At 40.7% G+C, this 21,901-nt stretch overlaps 1 protein-coding gene across 9 annotated transcripts in view; it reads left to right on the forward strand.

The window, feature by feature from the left end:
- bcorl1 (BCL6 corepressor-like 1) overlaps positions 1 to 21,901 on the forward strand; it is a 301,883-nt gene that overhangs the window by 181,266 nt on the left and 98,716 nt on the right. For all 9 annotated transcript variants that reach the window (XM_041195890.1, XM_041195882.1, XM_041195881.1 and 6 more), the window contains 2 exons: positions 11,150 to 13,825; positions 21,164 to 21,317. In XM_041195890.1, coding sequence (XP_041051824.1) covers positions 11,150 to 13,825; positions 21,164 to 21,317 — 2,830 coding nt within the window. The remainder of the gene's footprint in view (positions 1 to 11,149; positions 13,826 to 21,163; positions 21,318 to 21,901) is intronic.

A 21,901-nucleotide genomic window follows, 5' to 3' on the forward strand; every position in this document is an offset into this window, starting at 1 on the left:
GGTAATTATAAAAAAAATTAGGGGCATTATATTAGCATGAATAGAGGATTAATTAATGTACAGAAAAAAGAATAAGAATAAATGGGTAATTTCCTGGTTGGCCGTTGTTACTCGTGAGGTACCGCAAGGATCACTGATGGGCCCTCCGCTAATTACAGTCTTTGTTAGACTTAGATGAGGGGACTGAGTGTACTGTATTCACATTTACTGATAACAAAGTCAGATGGGAAACTTAACCGTGGAGGTTGTAAGAAGGCTGCAAAGAGATTTAGATAGAGTTAGTGATTGCATGGGACTCAACAATTGACTAGACAACATGTGGTGCACCAACAGTACAAGGTTTGATCCCCATTCCATCTGAGGTAGAATAAACAAGGATGCTACCTGGAGAAGGAAAAGGAGTGATTGGGCAAGAATGTGACAGAAGGAATATTGTGCAGTGAAGCGTGAAATTATCCACTTTGGCTGGAAAAATAGGAAAGCAGAATATCCCTTGTTGTGAGACTGGGAAATGTTGGTATTCAGAGGAATCTGGGTGTCTTTTACATGAATTACAGAAAATTAACATGAAGATACAGAAAGCAATTAGGAAAACAAATGGTACATTAATTTAGCCTTTATTACAAAGAGATTAGAGTACAAGAGTAAAGAAGTAGTACTGCAATTGTATAGGGCCTTGGCGAGACCATATCTGAAGCACTGTGTACAGTTTGAATCGCAGAATTGTTACAGTGTAGAAGGAGGCCATTTAGCCCATCGTGGCTGCACCAGCTGTCTGAGCATTTTAATTTAATGCCAATCTCCTGCCTTTTCCCCGTAACCCTGCACATTGTTTCTATTTAAATAATCATCCATTGCCCTCTTGAATGCCTCAATTGAACCTGCCTCCATCACACTTCCAGACACTGTATTCCAAATCTTACCTACTTGCTGTGTGAAAAAGCTTTTTCTCACCTCGTATTTGCTTCTTTTGCAAAACACTCTAAAACTATGCCCTCTGGTTCTCAATCCGTTTACAAGCGGGAACATTTTCTCCCTATCTACTCCCTCCAGACCCCTCATGACTTTGAAAATTTCTATCAAGCCTCCTCTTAGCCTTCTCCTCTCCAAGGAAAATAGTTTCAAATTCTCCAATGTTTCCTCATAACTGAAGTGTCTCATCCCTGGAACTATTCTTGTAAAGCTCTTCTGCACTCTCTCCAACGTATTCACATCCTTCCTATAGTTTGGCGCCCAGAACTGTACTCCAACTGAGGTCTAACCGTTGTCTTTTATATAAGTTGATGGTAGCCTCCCTGTCCTTGCAGTCTATGCCTCTATTAATGAAGCCTAGAATACTGTATGCTTTAGAAGCAGCTCTCTCTACCCGTCCTGCCACCTTTAAAGAATTATATATGCTCCTGCACACCCTTTAAAATAGTATCCTTTATTTTACACTGTCTCTCCATGTTCCTTGTATCAAAGTGTATCACCTTAAACTTCTCCACATTGAACTTCATCTGTCACCTGTCTTCCCACTCCACGAATGTGCCAATGTCATTTTGGAGCTCTACACTGTCCTCCTCACAGTTTACAATTCTCTCAAGTTTTGTGTAATCTGCAAACTTTGAAATTGTGCCCTGCAAGATCTAGATCATTTATATCTATCAGGAAAAGCAAGGGTCCCAATACTGACCCCCCCAGGGAACTCCACTACAAACTTTCTTCCAGCCTGAAAAATACTCATTAACCATTACTCTGTTTCTTATCTGTCAGCCAATTTTGTATCCACGTTGCTACTGTCCCTTCTGTTCCATGATCTGTAACTTTCCTCGCAAGTCTGTCGTGTGGCACTGTATCAAATACCTTTTGGGAGTCCATATACGCCATATCAACGGCCTAGCCTTCATCAAACATTTCTGTTACCGCTTCAAAAAACTACAGCAAGTTAGTTAGACACAATTTTTCTTTAACAAATCCATGCCGACCCTTCCGAATCAATCAACATTTTTCTATGTGACTATTAATTCTATCCCGAATAATTGTTTCAAGAAGTTTTTCCACCACTGAAGTTAAACTGACTGGTCTTTAGACTGCAGGGCAGATCTTTACAATCTTTTTTGAACAAGAGCGTAATGTTTGCAATTCGCCAGTCCTCTGGCACCTCCCCGGAATCCAGAGAACATTGAAAGATTATTGCCAGTGCCTCTGCAATTTCCACTCTCACTTCCTTCAATATTCTTAGATGCATCTCATCCGTACCCAGTGCCTTATTAACTTTAATTACTGACAGCTTATCCAATACCTCCTCCTTATCAATTTTAAACCCTTCTAGTAACTGAGTTTCCTCCTCTGTCATCATGGCCTGGGCAGCATCTGCCTTCTAGGTAAAGACAGAGGCAAAGTATTTATTTAACACCTCATCCATGCCTCTTGCCTCTATGTTCAAATCCCCTTTTTGGTCCCTAATCAGCCCTACTCCTCCTTTTACCACCCTTTTATTATTGATGTGCTTATAGGATACTTATAGGATTTCCTTTTAAGTTAGCTGCCAGTCTTTTTTCATAATCCCTCTTTGCTTCTTGTATTTGTTTTTTCACATCCCTTCTGAACCTCTGTATTGAGCTTGGTTCTCAATTGTATTTGCTACCTGACACCTGTCATATGCACACTTTTTCTTCTTTAACTTAATTTCTACCTCCTTTGTCATCCAGGGAGCCCTGGATTTGCTTGTCCTACCCTTCCCTTTTGAGGGAATATATTTTGACTGTGCCCAAACCATCTCCTCTTTGAAGGTAGCCCATTGTTCAGCTACTGTTTCTCCCACCAACCTTTGAGTCCAGTCTATCCACCCCAGCTCCGTTCTTGCCCCGTTGAAGCCTGCTCTCTGCCTGTTGATTATTCTTACTCTGGTTTGACCAATGTCATTTTCCACTGTCATCCTAAGCCTTATGATACAATGATCATTGTCCCCTAAATGTTCCCCCACTGTCACTTGATCTACAGCCCACCTCATTCCCAAGAACCAGGTCTAGCAGTGCCTCCTTTTTTGTTGGATTGGACACGTACTGCTGTAGGAAATTCCCCTGAACACAATCTAGGAACACTTGTCCCTCACTGCCCCTTACACTACCACTATCCTAGCCTATATACGGGTAAAGTCCCCCAGTATATCTACTCTATGATGTTTACATCTCTCTGTAATTTCCTTGCAGATTTGTTCCTCTGTATCCTTCCCACTAGCTGGCAGTTTGTATATTACACTGAGCAATGTAATTGCACCCTTCTTATTCCTTAGGTCTAGCCAAATCAATCCTGTCCTTGAATCCTCTGACACATCCTCTTTTCTCCAGTACTGCAATACTCTACTTAACTAAAAACGCCACCCCTCCTTTTTTCCCTCTCCTATCTTTTCTAAACACCTTGTAACCAGGAATATTTAATACTCAGATCTGCCATTCCTTAAGCCAGGTCTCCACTATTGCCACAGCACCATAATCCCACAAGGCATTCTGTGCCTGTAACTCCCAATTCTATTAACTGTACTCCATGCATTCACATAGATGCAGTATAACCCTGATTTAGACTTCATTACTTGCTCCCTTACTCCGACTCCATCTATTAACTTACTATGCTCTATTTTAGTGCTACCTGCATCTCCCAGCATTCGGTGCACGCTGGTATTAAACTCTAATATGCTCTCCTGGTTCTCACACCCCTGCTGAGTTGGTTTAAACCCTTTGGTCTCCTTACCTAAAGAAACATATACTTGTTTTAGAGAGAATGCAACATAGGCTTACTAGATTGATTCCTGTGATGAGGGATTGCACTCTGTGGAAAGATTGAGTAGGTTAGGCCTGTGTTCTCTGGATATGAAGATCGCAGACATTGACACTGACAACTGGGAGACAGTGACTGACAGCTGTGACCTCTGAAGGCTTTGGAAGAGACAATCAGCTGGCTGAGCCCAGAAAAAACAAGAGGCTAGTGAATCATACACCTCAGTCCACTGTCGTCTTCTGCAGCAAATACAGCAGAGACTGCCGTGCCAGAGTGGGTCTCCTGAGCCATGCCAGAATGGGGCTCCTGAGCCACACCAGGCGATGCATAATGCAGCATTGACCATCACAGCACAAACTATCATTTTAGGAGATGGAAGGCAGCCAAAAGAATGTTCTCTGGAGTTTAGAAGAATATAAGCTTTCATTGAAACATACAAAATTCTTAATGGATTTGAGGGGTAGATGCTGGGAAAATGTTTCAGGGAGTGTAGAACTAGGGGTCACAATCTCAGAATAAGGGCTCGATTATTTACAACTGAAATGAGGCAAAATTTCTTTGCTCAGAGTTTTGAATCTTTGAAATTCTGTACCTGAGAGCTGTGAATGCTCAATTGATGAGTATATTCAAGGCAGACGTCAATAAATCTCTGGATTCTAAGGCAATCAAGGGATATGGGGATTGTGCAGGAAAGGTGGAGTTGAGCTTGAAGACCAGCCATGATTGAATGATGGACCAGGTCCGAAGGGCTGTACGGCCTACCCTTGCTCTTAATTTTGTTTTTACGTTCTTCTATTCTCTCCCTCCCCCCATTAACTCCCACAACTCTTTCCTTATCTTGGCTTCCTATTCTCTCCATTTCCTTTCCTTGTCCCCCCACCCTCTCCCTTCCATTTCCAGTTCCACCTCCCCCTGCTCCTCCTTTCTTCACCAACATGCCCACCCATTTCCATCCTCTTATTACCTTCTCCTTTCTCACACTTGCTATCTGCCTTCTCTCACCTCCTATGGCTTGCCATCTTACCCTGCCTGAATAGTGCACTGGACTTGATTCCCTGAGACTGAAATTGTCTTGGCTGGTAGCACAAAATAGCCAATAGCAAATTGTCAGCCCATTTACATCTCATTCAAATATCAGATGAAGAAGAGAGCAATTAAGAGCAACACTACAATACCATGGTTTATCCTTAAGAAATAGAGCGACTGTATCTATGAGAATAATAGGAGGGTGGTTAATGTGGGATGTCATGATTATGAGGCTAGACAGCTTGTTTTCATCCATAGCTAAGTCCTGAATAATGTGTTAAGGCACTGGCCATAATCTTCCAGCCCTTCTTAGATATAAGGGAGATGCCAGAGGACTGGAAAATTGCAAATTTTCACCCTTATTCAAAAAAGATGTAAGGATCAACCATTATAGGCCAGTCATTTTAATCTCGGCAGTGGAAAAGCTTTTAGAAATTATAATCTAGATTAAAATTAAGTAATTTGAACAAGTGTGGATTATTTAAGGAAAAGCAGCATAGATTTGTTAAAGGCAAATCATATTTAAACTAACTTGATTTTTTTTATTACTTGACAGAGAGGGTGGATAAAGGTAATGCAGTTTATGTGGCCTACTTGGACTTTCAAAAGGTATTTGATAAAGTGCCATAAGATTTGCCAGCAAATTTGAAGCTCATGGAATAAAAGGGACGGTGGCAACCTGGGTAAGAAGTTAGCTGAGTTTCAGGACACAGAGTAGTGGTGAGAGACTATTTTTCATACTGGAGGAGCGTATACAGTGAGGTTTCCCCAGGGTTGATGTTGAGACCACTGCCTAGCCTTGGGTGTACAGAGTATAACTTCAAAGTTTCAGATGATGCAAAACTTGGAAGTATTGTGAACTGTGAGGGGGATAGTGATAGACTTCAAGAGGATGTAAACAGGCTGGTGGAATGGGTGGACTCAGGCAGATGAAATTTAATGCAGAGAAGTGTGAGGTGATACATTTTGGTAGAAAAAACTAGGAGAGGCAATATAAGTGGCACAATTCTAAAAGTGGTGCAGGACCAGAGAGACCTGGGGGTATATGTCTACAAATCATTCAAGGTGGCAGTGCAGATTGAGAAAGTGGTTAAAAAGGCGTACAGGACCCTTGGCTTTATAATTAGAGGCCTAGAGTACAAAAGCATGGAAGTTATGATGAACCTTATAAAACAATTGGTTTGGCCTCAACTGGAGTATTGTGTTCACTTTACGAAGGATATGATGGCTTTAAAAGGGGTGCAAAAAAAATTTACGAGAATGGTTTCAAGGATGAGGAACTTCAGTTACATAGATCAGTTGAAGAAGCTGGAGTTGTGCTCCTTAGAGAAGAAAAGATTGAGAGGAGATTTGATAGAAGTGCTCAAAATCATGAGGTTCTAGCTAGAGTTGATGGAGAGAAATTATTCCCATTGGTGGAAGGGTCGAGAACCAGGGGCCATCAATTTAAGGTAAATGGCAAAAGAGCCATCGGCGATATGAGGAAAAGCATTTTTACACAGTGAGTGGTTAGGATCTAGAATACACTGCCTGGGGTTGTGCTGGAGAAAAAAAGTTGCAGGGCTACCGGGGAAGGACTAACTGAGTTGCTCTTAAAGAGAGCTGGTATAGACACAACAGGCCAAATGGCCTCCTTCAATGCTACAACCATTCAATGATGATTTTACGCAGTATCTCCCAGATGCAAGAGTAAGGATAATAATGAAATGTGTGGAAAACTCTCTGAAAAGGGAAGGAAACCAGCTACAAGTCATGTTCATATAGAAACCCCTGACTGTGTAAAGAGTACTGTGGAGATTTTGCAGATATAGTTTGAGGAATAAGGTTTGAGATTGAAGTGCAAGGTTTCAAGGGTATTAATTCCAGTAGCAGAACAAATTGAGGACACAGATTAATTACATCAAATGTGTGGCTAGAAAGATGGTGCTGATGAGAAAGTCTCAGATTTCTAGGACACTAGAAGAAGTTCTGAGGCCTAAAAATGCTGTGTAGACAGAAAAGTTTTAACCTAAACTAAACTGATTTCAATATTCCCATGGAGATTCTACTTAGAGGAATTGGAAAGGATTTAAACTATCGAGGCAGGGGGTGGGGCGAATGGTTAGAGTAATTGTAGTACATGGATAAAGCAGTAGAATTGAGGACTGTGGAGATGTATACCTTAATAAACAAAAAAATATATTAAAGACAAAGGAAGAAGAAGATAATAAAATGCCATAATGGGTCAGGGTCACAGTGATTTTATACGAATGCACAAAATTATTAAAAATAAAATCTAGGAACTTAGAACACTAATTAGAACCCGTTCACTGCCAAAGCCCATATCTATGCTTTTGTTAGACCAAAGTCTTGACTATTAAAATGGTCTGCTGGCCATCTCTCATCTTCCACCCTACATAAACTCAGCTCATGCAATACTCTACTGCCCACATCCTAATTCACACTAAGTCTCATTCACATCATCCCTATGTTTAAAAACCTATATTGGCTCTCAGTTCCAGCAACATTTCACATTTAAAATTCTCATCCTTGTGTTCAAATTCCTCCAAAGGCTCCTCCTTATCTCTGTAATTTCCTCCAGCCCTACGACCCTCCAAGATATCTGTGCTCCTCCAGTTCTAGTCTCTTGTGCATCTTTGATTTCTATCAGCCCATCATTGGCGGCTGTGTCTTCAACTGCCTAGACCCTAAGTTCTGTAATTCCCTGCCTAATCCCCTTCCCTCTCTCTCCTTTTAAAGTGTTCCTTAAAACTTACCTCTTTGGCTAAACCTTTGGTCCTCTGTCCTAATATTTCTCAGTGTCAAATTTTCTTTGACAGTGCTCATGTGAAGCTCTATGGAGTGTTATATTACATTAAAGAAACATATGATGCAGGTTGCTGTTGTTGTAAAGCGCTTTGGGATATTCTGAGGTCATGAATTATACGTGAATGCGAGACTATATCTTTCTCCCTCCTATGCTTGTCAAACCTTCCCTTAAATTCACTATACTATTCGCTTCAACCACTTCCTGCAGTAGTGAGTTCCATGTCCTTGCCATACTCCAGGTAAAGAGGTTTCTTCTGAATTTCTTATTTGATTTTTTTTTGTGTGACCATCTTATATTGATAACCTTTAGTTATGCTCTTTCCCAAATGTGGAAATATTCTATCTGTGTCAACTCTATCAAAACCGCTCAACTTTTTTTTAAGAAAAAAGAGACCCAAGTGTGTTAATCCTCTTCTGCTAAATAGATCTCTGCATTTCTGGTATCACCTCTTTAAATCTTTTTTCACACCCTTTCCAGTGCCTCTATAACTTTTTTTATAATTTGGTGACCAGAATTGTACACAGTACTCCAGGTGTGGTTTAACCAAAATTCGATACTCGTTTAGCATAACTTCATTGCTTTTAGCTTCTGTCCCTCTAGAAATAAATCCTAGTGCTTTGTTTGCTATTTTTATGACTGTGTTAATGTGTCACTTTTGGAGATTTGTGTATTTGTAGTTGCAGGCTCTTTACTCCTCAGCCCCATTTAGATTGTTATTTTCTAAGTAAAATATATCCTCATTTTATTTTGCCAAAATGTAATACCTCACATATTTCTATGTTGAAATTAATTATTCTGCAAGTTTGTTAATATCTTATTGCAACTTGTTGCAGTCCTCAGTTCCTCAGCCACTACCAGTCCCCAAATTTGGTGTCATCTGCATATTTAGAGACTGTTTTTTTCAATTCTGTGCTTTAAATTGTTAAGATAAATTGTGAACACCAGTGGTGTTGGCAATGATCCATGTGGAACACCACTTTCCACCTTCTTCCACTTTTGAATAACTACCCTTTACTCCTACTATTAGCTATCCATCCTGCTGTTTGACCCCTGACCTTGCATTCCCTGACCTTATTTTTTAGTCTATTACATGGTACCTTAAAAAGACATTTTGTAAATCTAGATAAATTACACCTATTGTATTACCCTCATCTATCTCCTCAAAAAATTCGACAAGGTTGGTCAAACAAGACTTTCCCTTTTGAAATCCATGTTGATTTTTTATTGTTATATTTTCAGTTTCTAGATGTTCCATGAAAAGAAATGCCTCTTTTCCATGTTAGCTTCTTAGCCAGATGTTAATGCTCCTGATCTGACTGTTTCTAAGCCAGTTTGCATGTTGCTCAGGCAATAATCCAGAGATCATTACTACAAGGTCTGTTAACTCCTGATATTCCCTTGCCAGGGTCTCCTCCCTGTTTCTACTTATGTTGTTTGTTCCAACACCAATAGCAATAGTTGGATTGTCCCCACCCTTTTCAAAATTCCTCTCTCACCATCATGTGATATCCCTTACCCTGGCAGCTTGTAGGCAACACAGGCTACAGGATTCTTGTTCATAGCTGCAGATTATGCTATTTATCCCCCTGATTTATAGAGTCCCCTAACACCACCACATTTCTAATTTGCTCTTCTGACCTTTGAACAGTCTTCTGAGCCACGGTGCCTTCAACTGCATAGTGGTGGTCCTCCCTGCAGTCTTTCTTCTTCTCCCTACAGTTAATCAGCAGGACCTCCTCCTCAACCTCTCCTAAGTCCCTGCACCCTGTTCTTTAATAGTCACACCCTCCTTTTGCTCCTTTTTCTCTGGGGTGTGATTGGGTGTTCTGGATAAAACTACTTAGAAATTCCTCCACCTCCCTCATGTTTCAGAGTTTCTCTAACTCCTACTCCAGCCCAGTGACTCTGAGCTGGAGTAACAGTGGAGGCAGAGACATTTCCTGCAGTTATGGGAATCCAGGACCATATCGCTGTCCTTAAACTCCCATGTGCTACCGTCCAGGAGATGGCCTGCCTTGCCATCTCTGCTCATATTTATTTGTTTATTGATAGCCTGAATAAATGTAATTAGTTTATTTTTAAATTCTAATTTATGGATTAATAAATTAAGTGAACAAGATGAACTAAATTAAATAAGGTAATGGATGTATTTCTCCAGTTACTAGTTTCAACAATTGCCCTAGCTTGGAGAGACAAAAAAAGCACTAATGGTCACCAACCAATTACCTACCTGCTGTTTGGTGCCATCACTCCTTGTTTCTTCATTTTCTTTGTTTTTAGCTGAATATATGCTGCCACCATTCAGATCTGTGATCTATTAAAGCTAGCTGCTCCCCTGCTGCTGCATCACCCTCCTCTTGGCACCACTCGGGTCCACACTCTGTTTGGGCGCCCTGTCTCACGTTCTGTTTATCTGCTACTACTGCTCTGATCCACACTCTGTTCAAGGGCCCTGTCTCCTCCTTCTGCTGCTGCTTTTCAAGTCTGCGCACTGTCTGGGGCCCTGTCTCCCACTCTGTGCTGCTGTCACCGCTCCTTCTCCTGCTGCCATTCAGGTCTGTGTTCTGTTCGGGGATCCCATCTCTCACTCTGTGTGCTGCAGCCACTGCTGCACCTCTTGGTGCCACTCAGCTCTACACTTTTTTTGGGTACCCAGTCTCAGGTTCTGTTTATCTAATGCCCCTGCTCCAGCCTGTGCTCAACCCAGGGACCCTGTCTCCTCCTCCTGTTGCCAGTCAGGTCTGTGTTCTGTCTGGGGGCCCTGTCTACTGCTCTGCTGCTGCCACCACTGCTCCTGCCACCACTCATCCTCCTGCTACTGCTCAGGTCTTGTGCCTTGTATGGGGGCCCTGTTTCCCACTCCATTTATGCTGCTGCCACCGTTTAGGTCCACGATCTGTTTGAGTTCCCTGTATCTCACTCTATTTATGCTGCCTCCATTGTCTCTCTGATTTGAGCGGGAAACTGACCGAGTTCATATACATGAGGCTCTGGGATTAATATCTTCAGGGCCTCAAGCTGCAGAGAGCTGGATGACTCCCCATCCACCTCAGCCCCACTGGCTGGACTTCCACAACATTAAAATTAGAGCTTTAGTATCATTTGAAATAACTAACAAGCCACATAATTGTAAAACTTATTGTTGCTTAGGCCCATAACCACTTTCTGCAGGCAATTAGGGAAGGGCAATAAACGTGGGCTTGTGACATCCTTCATAGTCTGAAGACAAATTTGTTAAAAACTCAGAAATAGGTGCTTGAGTGATTTACTCGAGCTGCTGATGACAGTGGACCCAGACCCCAGAATGCATCAGTGGCTTCGGGAGAGCAGGATGTAAACAAGTTTTTCCTTACAATTATTCATACATCAGTACTTCTGAGTGACTCCCAGTAGCACAGTTCTACCTCTGACACTTCAAGATTATTTTTAAAATTTGGACTTTAATTCATGACTAATTTGAAACAAACAGTTATTAGTAGTGATATGATATAGTGTTAGTGTTTTATAGGAAAACTAGGCTTATTGAAATCTCTGTTGATTGCCATATCTTTTTAGGTGGCGACTGAACGAATGAGCAATGGTGTCCAACAAGTCGAGGGGGATGAAAGTAACATTTTGCAGGAGGGACTTCAAAATTGCAAGGATAATGAGCCTGAAAGATCTGTTCCAACAGAAGAGGAGGTCACCTTCATGACCACTTCAGACACGCAGTTAAAGACTGACAGAGTTACCAATGTGGAAAGTAAATTGCTGCATGGGGAAATGCCAGAAAATGGAGATAGCAAAATGAAAAATTTGGAGAGTGTGGGCATGCATCGTAAAGCACAACAAACTCTGTCAAAAACTACTTGCACTCAGGATAACATTGGGGAACCAGGAAAGACTATAAAACAAAAAGTGACTCCTGGGACTAAGGCTCAGTATCGAGGACTTCCCTGGATTGATTCACAAATAGACAATGCTAAATCAGGGAGTCACCACCCTTTTGATGGATTGAACTCATTAAATCTGTACAAACCTTGTTTATCATCATCCCAAAATTTACACAATGTTGCTCAACCTTATTTTTCACCAGTGTTTAACCAGGGTCCACATTTGATGTACATACCACCAAACTTAGACCATCCTCATGTTGCACCGCCCCTTTCAACAACTTTAGGAGTTACAGGAGTGCAGACGGTGCCATCAATTTTACAAAGTAAAGGTGGCAGCACTAAGTTAGAATCCGATCTACATTCATATTCCCATCCAGTTATGCTCAACAGAACTTTGACTTCAGAATCCAAGGCCAAACATACTACTGATTATCCTCATTCCTCTTTTGCAAAAACAAAAACTCAATCAGAAACATCTCAGAAGCAACAGTTTTTATCTTCCACATCACATAGTCCATTACAAACTTCCCACATTTATTTCAACCCGGGCAGTGAATTGTGTTTGGGAAGGAAGAGCCCAAATATCCGGTTACCTAAACTTCCTGAGCGCAGTTCTACTCTGCAGCCCTCACTTGGGTTCTCAGAAAACTCACACCCTCCATTCATAGTATTCAGATCTCCACCTCAACTTGAGAAGCAGATATATCCAGAGGGGTCCCATGACCTGCCTCTTGATTTGTCAGCAAAATCGAGCTGTCATGGTATAGGGGTTAAACAGAATTCTTTCCCTGAGCTGCGGAAAACACCACCTATGCCGGTGTTAACACCCGTTAAAGGAGATGGATCATTCTCTCTACTGCACTCTAAAAGTGATGGTCTCTCCCCACGAATACCTCAGGGTAGCTACAGTGCCAGCAGTATTAAAGGAAACTTTGGTTTAACATCTCCTGTTGTGGTTTTTCCAGATACTATAAGAAATGGGGCTACTCTTCAAAAGAATCCAATTGATCCTTTAACTTTGCAGCCATTGAACCCAACTTGGTCCTGGGTAAAAGGTTCCAGCAACCTGGTGAACCATAATCCGCGGACTTTTGTTGGCGTGGCCAATGCTATACCTGCATCTATGTTACAGATTGGTAATGAAGATTCTAAGAGTGCTGCTAAACAAGAACCAATTTCAATTGTTTACCAAGGAGATTGCCAGTTGTCATTTTCCAATGGCAACAAAAGCGGGGAGCCCAAAAAAGATGCATATGGAGGTCATGGTGTAAAAAAAACTAATAATCACTCGCACAGCTGTTTTGTATCCACCCCCAGTGAAGTGGCATCATTTCATTCAAATGCATATCCCCCATTGGTCATTAACCACCTTTATCTAGCGAGAGATAAAACTCCATTTCATCATTCACCATTGTTAACTAATGGCAGCTGTTCAGCACCACAGTTGCCACTAGCTCAAGGAATTCCTTATGGTTTAACATCTTCCAGAGGAGAATATACTTTATTTCAAAGCCCACATCATTTGGGGGCTATGTGGACACCTCAGAACTATGGAGAAAAGACAAAGGAAGACAAGCTACAGATAATGGGGTCACCATTATCCAACTTGGAGTCTATTGTTCGTAACCGGGCTTTGGAACTGTTTGCAATTGAAAATAAAAAGGATAATCCTAAATCATTCACTCCAAATGCATTAAGTAAGGAAGGTATTCCTTCCAAAGATTTGAACCAATCAGCCTCCAGTGGTGCAAATGTAGTTGATTTAAGCCGTTTACCTTCTGAAAGCAAAAGTGGTCAGAAAGATCGTCAAAATATGGTTTCCACAATCAAGATAGACAAAATAGGTAAAACCAATAAAGGAATTGCGAGTGAAAATTCTAGTAATTCAATGGGTGATGTCGGTGAAGATGGAAAAGTTCAAAATAAGGAGCAAAAAGGACAAAGAATAATTACTTCTTTGCCGTTGAGCAACCAGCCCTTAGTTAATCATAGCCATAGTCATAAAGACCTTCCTGTTGTAGAACCACAAAGTGACAGGAGTTTAGAGGTAGTGACCATACCGGAGTTAGCACGTGGAAATACAACATCCTCCAAATTATCTACAGTTGCAGATCAATCAATGACTAAAGGTATATGTAATGAGAAAGAACATTATGCTGCTGGACCAGTCGAACGTACTGTTACCAAAGAAAAGAAGGATGGTTCAGTGAAGAATCCAGTTTCTAAATGCAAAGGATCTAATTCAGCTAGATGCAGTGCAAACCCATCTAGCTGTATTGGAGAGAAGTTCAAATGCACTAAGAAGGAAGATATCGTTGGTTCCAACAGATTAAATCAGGAACAGCAGACCATTCAGGTAATTTGTAAACTTTAACCTCTTTTTCTCCTTGTTCAAGAGTCAATTTTCTTTTGTTCTAATGACCACAATCTTCATTGAGCAATGTCAAACATAGGTGTGTGATGTAGCTCTGCCAGTTTTATAAGCTAATGATTTGATTTTACTTCTGCATTAGCTTCAGGTTCTAAAACCAAACCAGAGGAATTTTTCTGATCAGTGACTCTAGGAATGCATTTTAAAATGATTAGCTCAGACAAATTTGTATGAGCCAAAAAGAAAAAATATATAATTTTGTGATATAAATTACTAAAATGTGTAACTGTGAATAAATACTGGATAGTACAGAGTAGATTAGGACTTAGACCCAGGACTGCCCTGGGTTGGGCAGTCAGCAGCAAATCGATTGTGCTCACCACTGATTTTAAAGAAAACCTTGTGATCTCCGTGGCATGGACTTCCTCTCTCCCAATGTCAGTTTGAATGTGGCGCCAAGTTGGGGATCTACAGGCATTCAGCAACAATAATGCAGGGGTGAGACATTTCCAACGTTCGGCAGATTTCTGACATTGGCTTAAATTTATTTTCCGACCTTTGGAGCTAGTCCAACTAACGGGGGTTTAAAAAAGATCACAAATTTGCTCTCGGTGAGACCTGGAACTGACTAAGAGCTGTTTTTGGAGGAGTAGCGAGTGTGGGAGAGACAGAACCTGTAAGGAGCTGCTCCATCTCCTCCAATCATAGGTTCCCTCATTCCTGCTCTTGCTACTCCTCTAGAGAAATAACCAGTCATTGGGGGAAGAGGGAACCTGTGATTAGAGGAGCTGGAGCAGCCAGACTTTGATTGGAGGAGCAACAAGGGCGGGACGAAGGGAGCCTGTGATTGGAGGAGCTAGAACAGCAGCATGGGAGAGACAGGAGAATTAAAACCAAAGAAGAACTTTTCCTTGAGTTGAAGAGCAAGAGAAAGAGACAGAAACAATTTTCTTCAGAGTAGAACCTCAGAACTTGAGAGTCAGTGGATAGCTGACACTTTTTTCTTTCCCTTTGGAATTATTTATTTTTTGCAACCCTTTTAGTTGTGAGTTTTTAATTGAGAATGGGAAGGGGGGCTGTTTTTGGCAGCAGCCGGGAGGATGCACTGAGGTGAGTCTTTTAAAAATTATTTATAAATAACAGACTCCTCCCGACCCTCACTCCTATCCCAGTTACAAGAACCATCCTATTTCAATATAAAAGAAGGAAGTTGGGATCTTGGCACCAGCATCAGCGCATTCGGACAAGAGAGGGAGGCCAACATGGCAGCAGATCCAGTGCAGGTAAAGCACTTCAGCTGTGGCTGTGAGGGAGAGAGAGAGGGAATGTGAGAGGGGTGGGGGGAAAGAGACAGACAGACAGATTGAGAAAGGAGAGGGAGATTGAGGGGAAGAAGAAGGCAGCTCAGAGCAAGAGAGAGAGAGAGAATATGATCAATAGGCAAAATTGCTCACTTTTACACTTACAGCTTATTGTATTTATGTATATGGTTTCTCAACCAGTTTTAAATATCTTTAATTTTTCTTCACACATTTTTCCTCCTCACATTCCAAATTTACAAGCTGTGGCTGGAACAACAATAACCAAACACAAAAGACAAAATTGTGAAATCCAATGGCTTTCTTCCTCTTTTATATTTGTCCACAGGTAATTCCCTCCCATACTTCCTCCTGCCCCTCCCCTCTTTTTGGCACGTCATCTTTCCCTGCCCACTGCCCCCCCCCCCCCCCCCAACCCAAGCCTTCCCCACATACACTCACTTCTCCACCCTCTTGCGTATCACTGATTCTTCGCTGGGGTTCATATTCTGTTTCTTTATGTTGAGGTAACTGGAGCATCACAGTCAGATCAGGTGGCTGTTAGATTTAGAATCCAAAAATGAGCCCAAAGATGAGTAATATTCAATTCAAAATGTCAACTCTGTTTCTCTCTCTCCATAGATGCTACCAGATCTCATGGCGCTTTTACAATTTCACCCATTTGAAGTGGCCTAGAAACATTTGCATTTTACCACGGATGATATAAAGTGTTATAATTTTCCGGCCCTTCACACTGCAATGACTTTGCCACTTTGCAATATAATGTCTGCATAATTCTTCATCACAAAAGATTTTCAGCCCTTTTTTGACTTCAGCCACTCTCCCTGAATAATGTCAGCAAGCAGGGTAAACAACCAATCCCATTGAACAATTCTCAGACAGCATACTGGAAAGAAAAATGTACTGAATTTTTAAATTTTAATTTAAAAAGTTTTCTGAGAGCGAAATAAAGGATTGAGGCGTACACATGGGATTAAGGTTTAAGCTGAAATATCGTAAATAACGTTAAAAGCATGAATTTTTTGTATTGGGAAAGTTTTACATTCGACAAATCTAAATTTCAGTTTTCCAGGAACAGGAAGGCTGTTCAGTAATTATGAAGTTAGTACACCATTAAATTCTTGTTCCCAGTTAAGCAGCACCTTGATTTTAAAACTCTCATCCTTGTTTTCAAATCTCTCCCTCACCTCGCCCCTCCCAACTCTATAATCTTCTGCAGCCCCATAATTCTCAAGATATCTGCAATCCTCTAATTCAGGCCTCTTTAACATCCCCGGTTTGAATTATCTCACCATTGGTAGCTTTGCCTTCAGGCGTAAGGATCCTAAGCTTTGGTATTGCCTCTCCAAACCTCCCGATCTCTATCTCACTATCCTCCCTTAAGAGACTTCTTAAAACGTAACAAACCTTCGGTCATCTACAGTAATATCCCTTTGTGTTTGCCCCGCTAAGTGCCTTGGGATGTTTTATTGCGTTAAAGGTGCCATATTAAATACAAGTTGTTATGCATCATTCAACAAGATGCTACTTTTTCAAGCTTTTTTTTGCAATGAAGCTAATAGTGTTCAGTTCAGTGATTGCCAATTGATTGCAGTAAAGGGGACTTCAACTGTGCACACTAAGCATAGAATCAGCGACAACAACTTCAGATTTTTGCATTTAACAATGCATATGCAGATTCCAGAAGTTGTTGTCAGTTTCAGAAGCAGACTGTTTGACTGCCATTACTACTACAAGATCTGGACCTAAAATGAGTAAAATAACATACCATGGTAGTGTGCAATAAATAAACAATACCTATAAGAACATAAGGACTAGGTGCAGAAGTCTGTTCTACCATTCAATACGATAATGACTTAGCTGAAATTGACCTCATCAGCTCAACTTCCCAGCCTGTTCCCCATAGCCCTTGACTCCCCTTAAAAATCAACCAGCCTCAGCTTTGAAAAAATGTATATATACAATACTTGCCTGTAAGCTCAAAGTTGAACAGTGGTCAAAATCTTGCTCCAGCTACCCTGAGTTTGAACGAAGAAATGTTGCAATGGAACAAAACATAAATGCATAACCAGTGTTGGATTTCAGTAAAGCATGATGATGGACATGTGGACTTTTCATGTAGTGAGTCTACTTGAAATGTCTAAGATACCAAGCAGTTGAACTAGATGACTTTGTGCATCTAAACTTGATTTGTGTAGACAGTATTTTGAGGTGTACAACAAAAGAATGAGGTACAAAAATAAAAATACCTGGAAAAACTCAGCAGGTCTGACAGCATCTGTGGAGAGGAATACAGTTAACGTTTCAAGTCCATAAGACTCTTCAACAGAACTAAGGAAAAATAGAAGAGAGGTGAAATATAAGCTGGTTTAACAGGGGATGGGACAGGTAGAGCTGGATAGAGGGCCAGTGATAGGTGGAGATTGCCAAAAGATGTCATAGACAAAAGGACAAAGAGGTATTGACGGTAGTGATATTAGCTAAGAAATGCGCTAATAGGTGACATTAAGGGTAGAAAGCAGGACGAGCAAGGTATTGATAGCCCTGGTGGGGTGGGGGAAAGGGATCGAAATAGACTAAAAGGTAGAGATAAAACAATGGATGGAAATACATTTAAAAATAATGGAGATAGGTGGAAAAGAAAAATCTATACAAATTAATGGAAAGAAGGGGGGCAGAAGGGGGGGTGGGGTGGAGGAGAGAGTTCATGATCTAAAGTTTTTGAACTCAGTATTCAGTCCGAAAGGCTGTAAAGTGCCCAATCGGAAGATGAGGTGCTGTTCCTCCACTGCTTCGCTGGAACATTGCAGGCTAAGGACAGACATGTGGGCATGAGAGCAGGGTGGAGTGTTGAAATGGCAAGCGACAGGGAGGTCTGGGTCATGCTTGCGGACAGACTGAAGGTGAAAGAATGAGGTACTTTGCAGGTGATAGTGATGGCAGTAATTTAAGATGATGAAATAAGAGTTCTGTATCACGAAGCACATAACACTGTTAAAAACGTTAATTTCAGTATTTTTTACTACAGCTTATTGTATGAGTAGGCTAAATGAATCGAGTGACGGCATTAATCACAAAACAATTAAATCTGCCATCTTTAGGATTGGCCAGATTTGTTTTATGAAATAAGGTTTGAATACTTAAGTATTTGAAGTTAGTGGTGAAAATACAGGTATGTCATATGTGTAAAATGTCTTATCATCAAATCTATAATGTAGTACTGCAATAAGAATTGATATGCAGAAAGGGATTTTGACATTGACAAAATAGTATGATGTTTCACGTAAGAAATATTACACCTCCCTTTTTTGTAATAAGACCTTTTCTACCCATGAGGGGCATATGAGAAATAGCTCAGACTACTGTCCCTTTTAAGGAATTGTCATTAGTGATAAGGGGGACTAACACTTTTCTATTATGCATATGTAAGACCACATCTAGCCCATCCATTTACCTTTTTAGTGTGCTTGTCAACAGCAAATCTTTATTCACTTTCACACCAAAATAGATTGCTGTTATATTATTTTTTCTTTGTTTTGCATCATGTGTCACAGTATTTCAAATCATGTTGCAATCCAATTACATAACTAATGCATAAGAGGCTTGTTGGCTAAACACTGAATTCAAATCCAGGTAAGACAAACTCCACTGTTAGCCTTCAGGGCATTATATGAAGTGATTTATCAAATTAATCAATCCAGGCACACAGTAAAAAAACTGCCCAAATGTGGCACTAAATTTGCAGTCTTGTTCTGAAAAGGCAGAAGTTGGCTGGTCTGTGAAATGGGAAACAAGTGGCCTGGTGTACTGCAGCATAATGTTAGTGCTGAGCACATTGTTAGTGCTGAGCTTATTGTTAGGCAGAGTTTACGGAGCTTCCTTACCTGATATGGGAATGCTTGATGCTGACGCTGTGTCTGAAATGGAAAGTTCCATTTCCCAACATTGATATGCTGTTACTTGATCAAATGTAATTTCAAACAATATATGTGTAAAGATTTAATGTTCTTTAAAACTGTTATTAAGATATCATTCCTTAATTCCATCTCAGCATGCACACTAGCTAGTGGACTGTGAAAATTGCTGGACTAATTCTGGGCAGCTGAGATTGCAAAAGATATTGGGGGGAATTTTACACCGGCGGGATTTTATGGTCCTTTCGAAGTCAATGGACTTTTGAATGGCTGCATTTTATGGCCCTACCCCCGCCGTGAGGGACCATAAAATTCCACCCATTGTTTTAACAGGTAAAACTTCTCAGATTTAGACATCGGATCCCAGATTTTGATGAAATTTTAATGCCATCGGTAGCCCATTTACCAGTAGCTAAATTGATCACTGCCGGCATTAACATAATCAGAAAATCTAGACTTCCACCTCTTGCCCTCCACCTCTAGCAAAAGTGAAAGAAACTGAACTTAACTCTTGCTTTATCTATATTAAGGCCCGAATGAGGCTTCCATGCCAGCTGATATTGTAAATGTGCTCTCCCCTCCCTTGCAAATCTACCATCATCAAGTTCCTCCTCAAAAAAATGACCTTGACTCTTACCAAATTTTTGTTCATCTTTCCCACAATCTCATTTTTGAACCTCTCCAGTCAGGTTTCCACCATGCAACAGTACTGTATTAATACAGACCTAATTAAAGTCACAGATGAAATCCTCTGAGTGTGGTACACTATCCCTCTTTGTTCTTCTCAATCTCTCTGCAACTTTTGACTTGGTTGACCACAACATCCTACTCCAGTGCCTCTCCATTGCTCAATTAAGTGTCTACAACACCCTTTCTTAGCACGTCGTAGTCAGACAATTTCCTGCAATGGCTTCTTGTCCCCATACTGTCATTTCTGGAGTCCCTCATGGGTCTCTTCATGGTCTCTTCCTATTTCTCATCTAAAACTTGCTTCTTTAACCAAGATTTAGTCATTCATCCTAATATCTCCTCCTATGGCTTGTTGTCAAGTTTGGTCTTATTATTTAGCGAAGCAATTTGGAACACTTTCCTATATTAATGGCATGATGTTCTCTATTGATGCGGTCAAGCCCAGGGTGCAATTGTAATCACTGTCCTGGCTTTCCTTCATGAGAATGAGTGGTGATTAAGTGATTAAACATGTGGTTGAAAATAGTCTGTGGTGGATTGTAACTGTCCTAAGGATGAGAGTTTGCAGATTTCAACTGCTGAGTGCTACCTTGGCTTTGATGATATAAATCTCACATCTGACTCATGTAGTTATTGCTTCACATTCATTCCAGAGCTAAAGTATGTAATTGAGACTGACAATTTGGTATGGTATTGAAAAATACTGGATTGTTGGAAGTGCTGTCTTTCGGGTGAGCATGAAACCAAAACCCTAATTGTTTGTTTAGATGCGCACAAAAGATCCATTGCACTATTTGAAAAGCAAGTTCTTCTGGATATCACTTCCCTTTCGACCAACGTCATCAAAATAAATTGGATGTTGCAATTGCTTACATAACAACAGTCACCGCACTTCAGAAAATTCAATAGATTTAAAGTGTTTTTGTGGCATCCTTAGTACATAATAAACTGCATTTCTTTCTTTCTAACCATCCTTAGCCTTTCTTTCTGTTTATGTGATAAACCCTGCCTTTGATTGAGATGTTTTTGCCAGTGTCATAATGGAACTGGGAAGAAAAGGAAGGGGAAATAGGAGGAAAAGAGGCAACAGGGTTCATAGTTGATCAATACTGGTACTATGAGACAGTGCTGCACTTCCTCTATGTTGCATTCGCTAGCTGAACCACTTCAAGAACTGCAATCTTCAATGTGATGATAGTAAATGGAGTAGGGGAAGCTGCCACCTTGGCCATATTCTTTGTGTTCTGAGTTGTTAATGCATCATTTTGTTTATCTTTTGGGGGAATAAATGCAGAAGTAAATTTCAACTGATATCACACAAATCAATGATTTATTTTGTTACTTAAAACAGAATCATTTTACATAAAGTAAACTTGACCTCAGTTGAATGTAATTTGCAGGGATCCAAAAGACGGTCAAGCAGTCTCGAAGTGAGTCAGAGAGATAATGAAGAAGATGGCTGTTCATCCAAAGGACTTGATGGAGAAAGAAGAAGCAAACGGCTGAGGACACCAAAGACTGAATCCCCTTCCACAACAACAGTACGAGAAAGAGGTGGGACTGATCTGTAGCATCATACTAATTACATGCCCTTTTGTGCACAGAGGAGCTGCAGATTTAACAAATGTATATAGTGATTCCTATGTTCAGGAGGCACTTGTTTATATGAACAGAACAGAATGCTACAAGCCTGAGCCCGTTGATTACTGATCAAATAAATGTGTTTACACATGGTGATAATTTGAATTTGAATTAATTTACAATCAGCTGGCTACATGAAATCCTGAAGGAGCATTCCAAAGATAACATGACAAAGGAAAGAAAATAACCTCTGTCTTGTATTATTGAAATTTGAGAAGATTGATTTTTAATTCATAGTGGGACACCGCAGAATCATGAATTTTCTCACCTGCCGGTTGTAGCTTGCAGCCATATTGATATTAACTGCCAGGCCTCTTTACCATTCTATTAGTCCAGATAGGACGCCATTGACTGCCATGCAAAAATAGGTCAGCTATGCCTGCCTACTGGAACGCAGAGAGGAAAGGGAATTCTGAGTGAGTCACTGGAGAAAATGTTGGAGGGAGCCTCAGGCATGGGACCCCTTAACTTTTCTTGTGAGGCAGTGTAGAGGAAAA

Source organism: Carcharodon carcharias, chromosome 9 (assembly GCF_017639515.1).
Source record: "Carcharodon carcharias isolate sCarCar2 chromosome 9, sCarCar2.pri, whole genome shotgun sequence".
Taxonomy (NCBI): Eukaryota; Metazoa; Chordata; class Chondrichthyes; order Lamniformes; family Lamnidae; genus Carcharodon; species Carcharodon carcharias.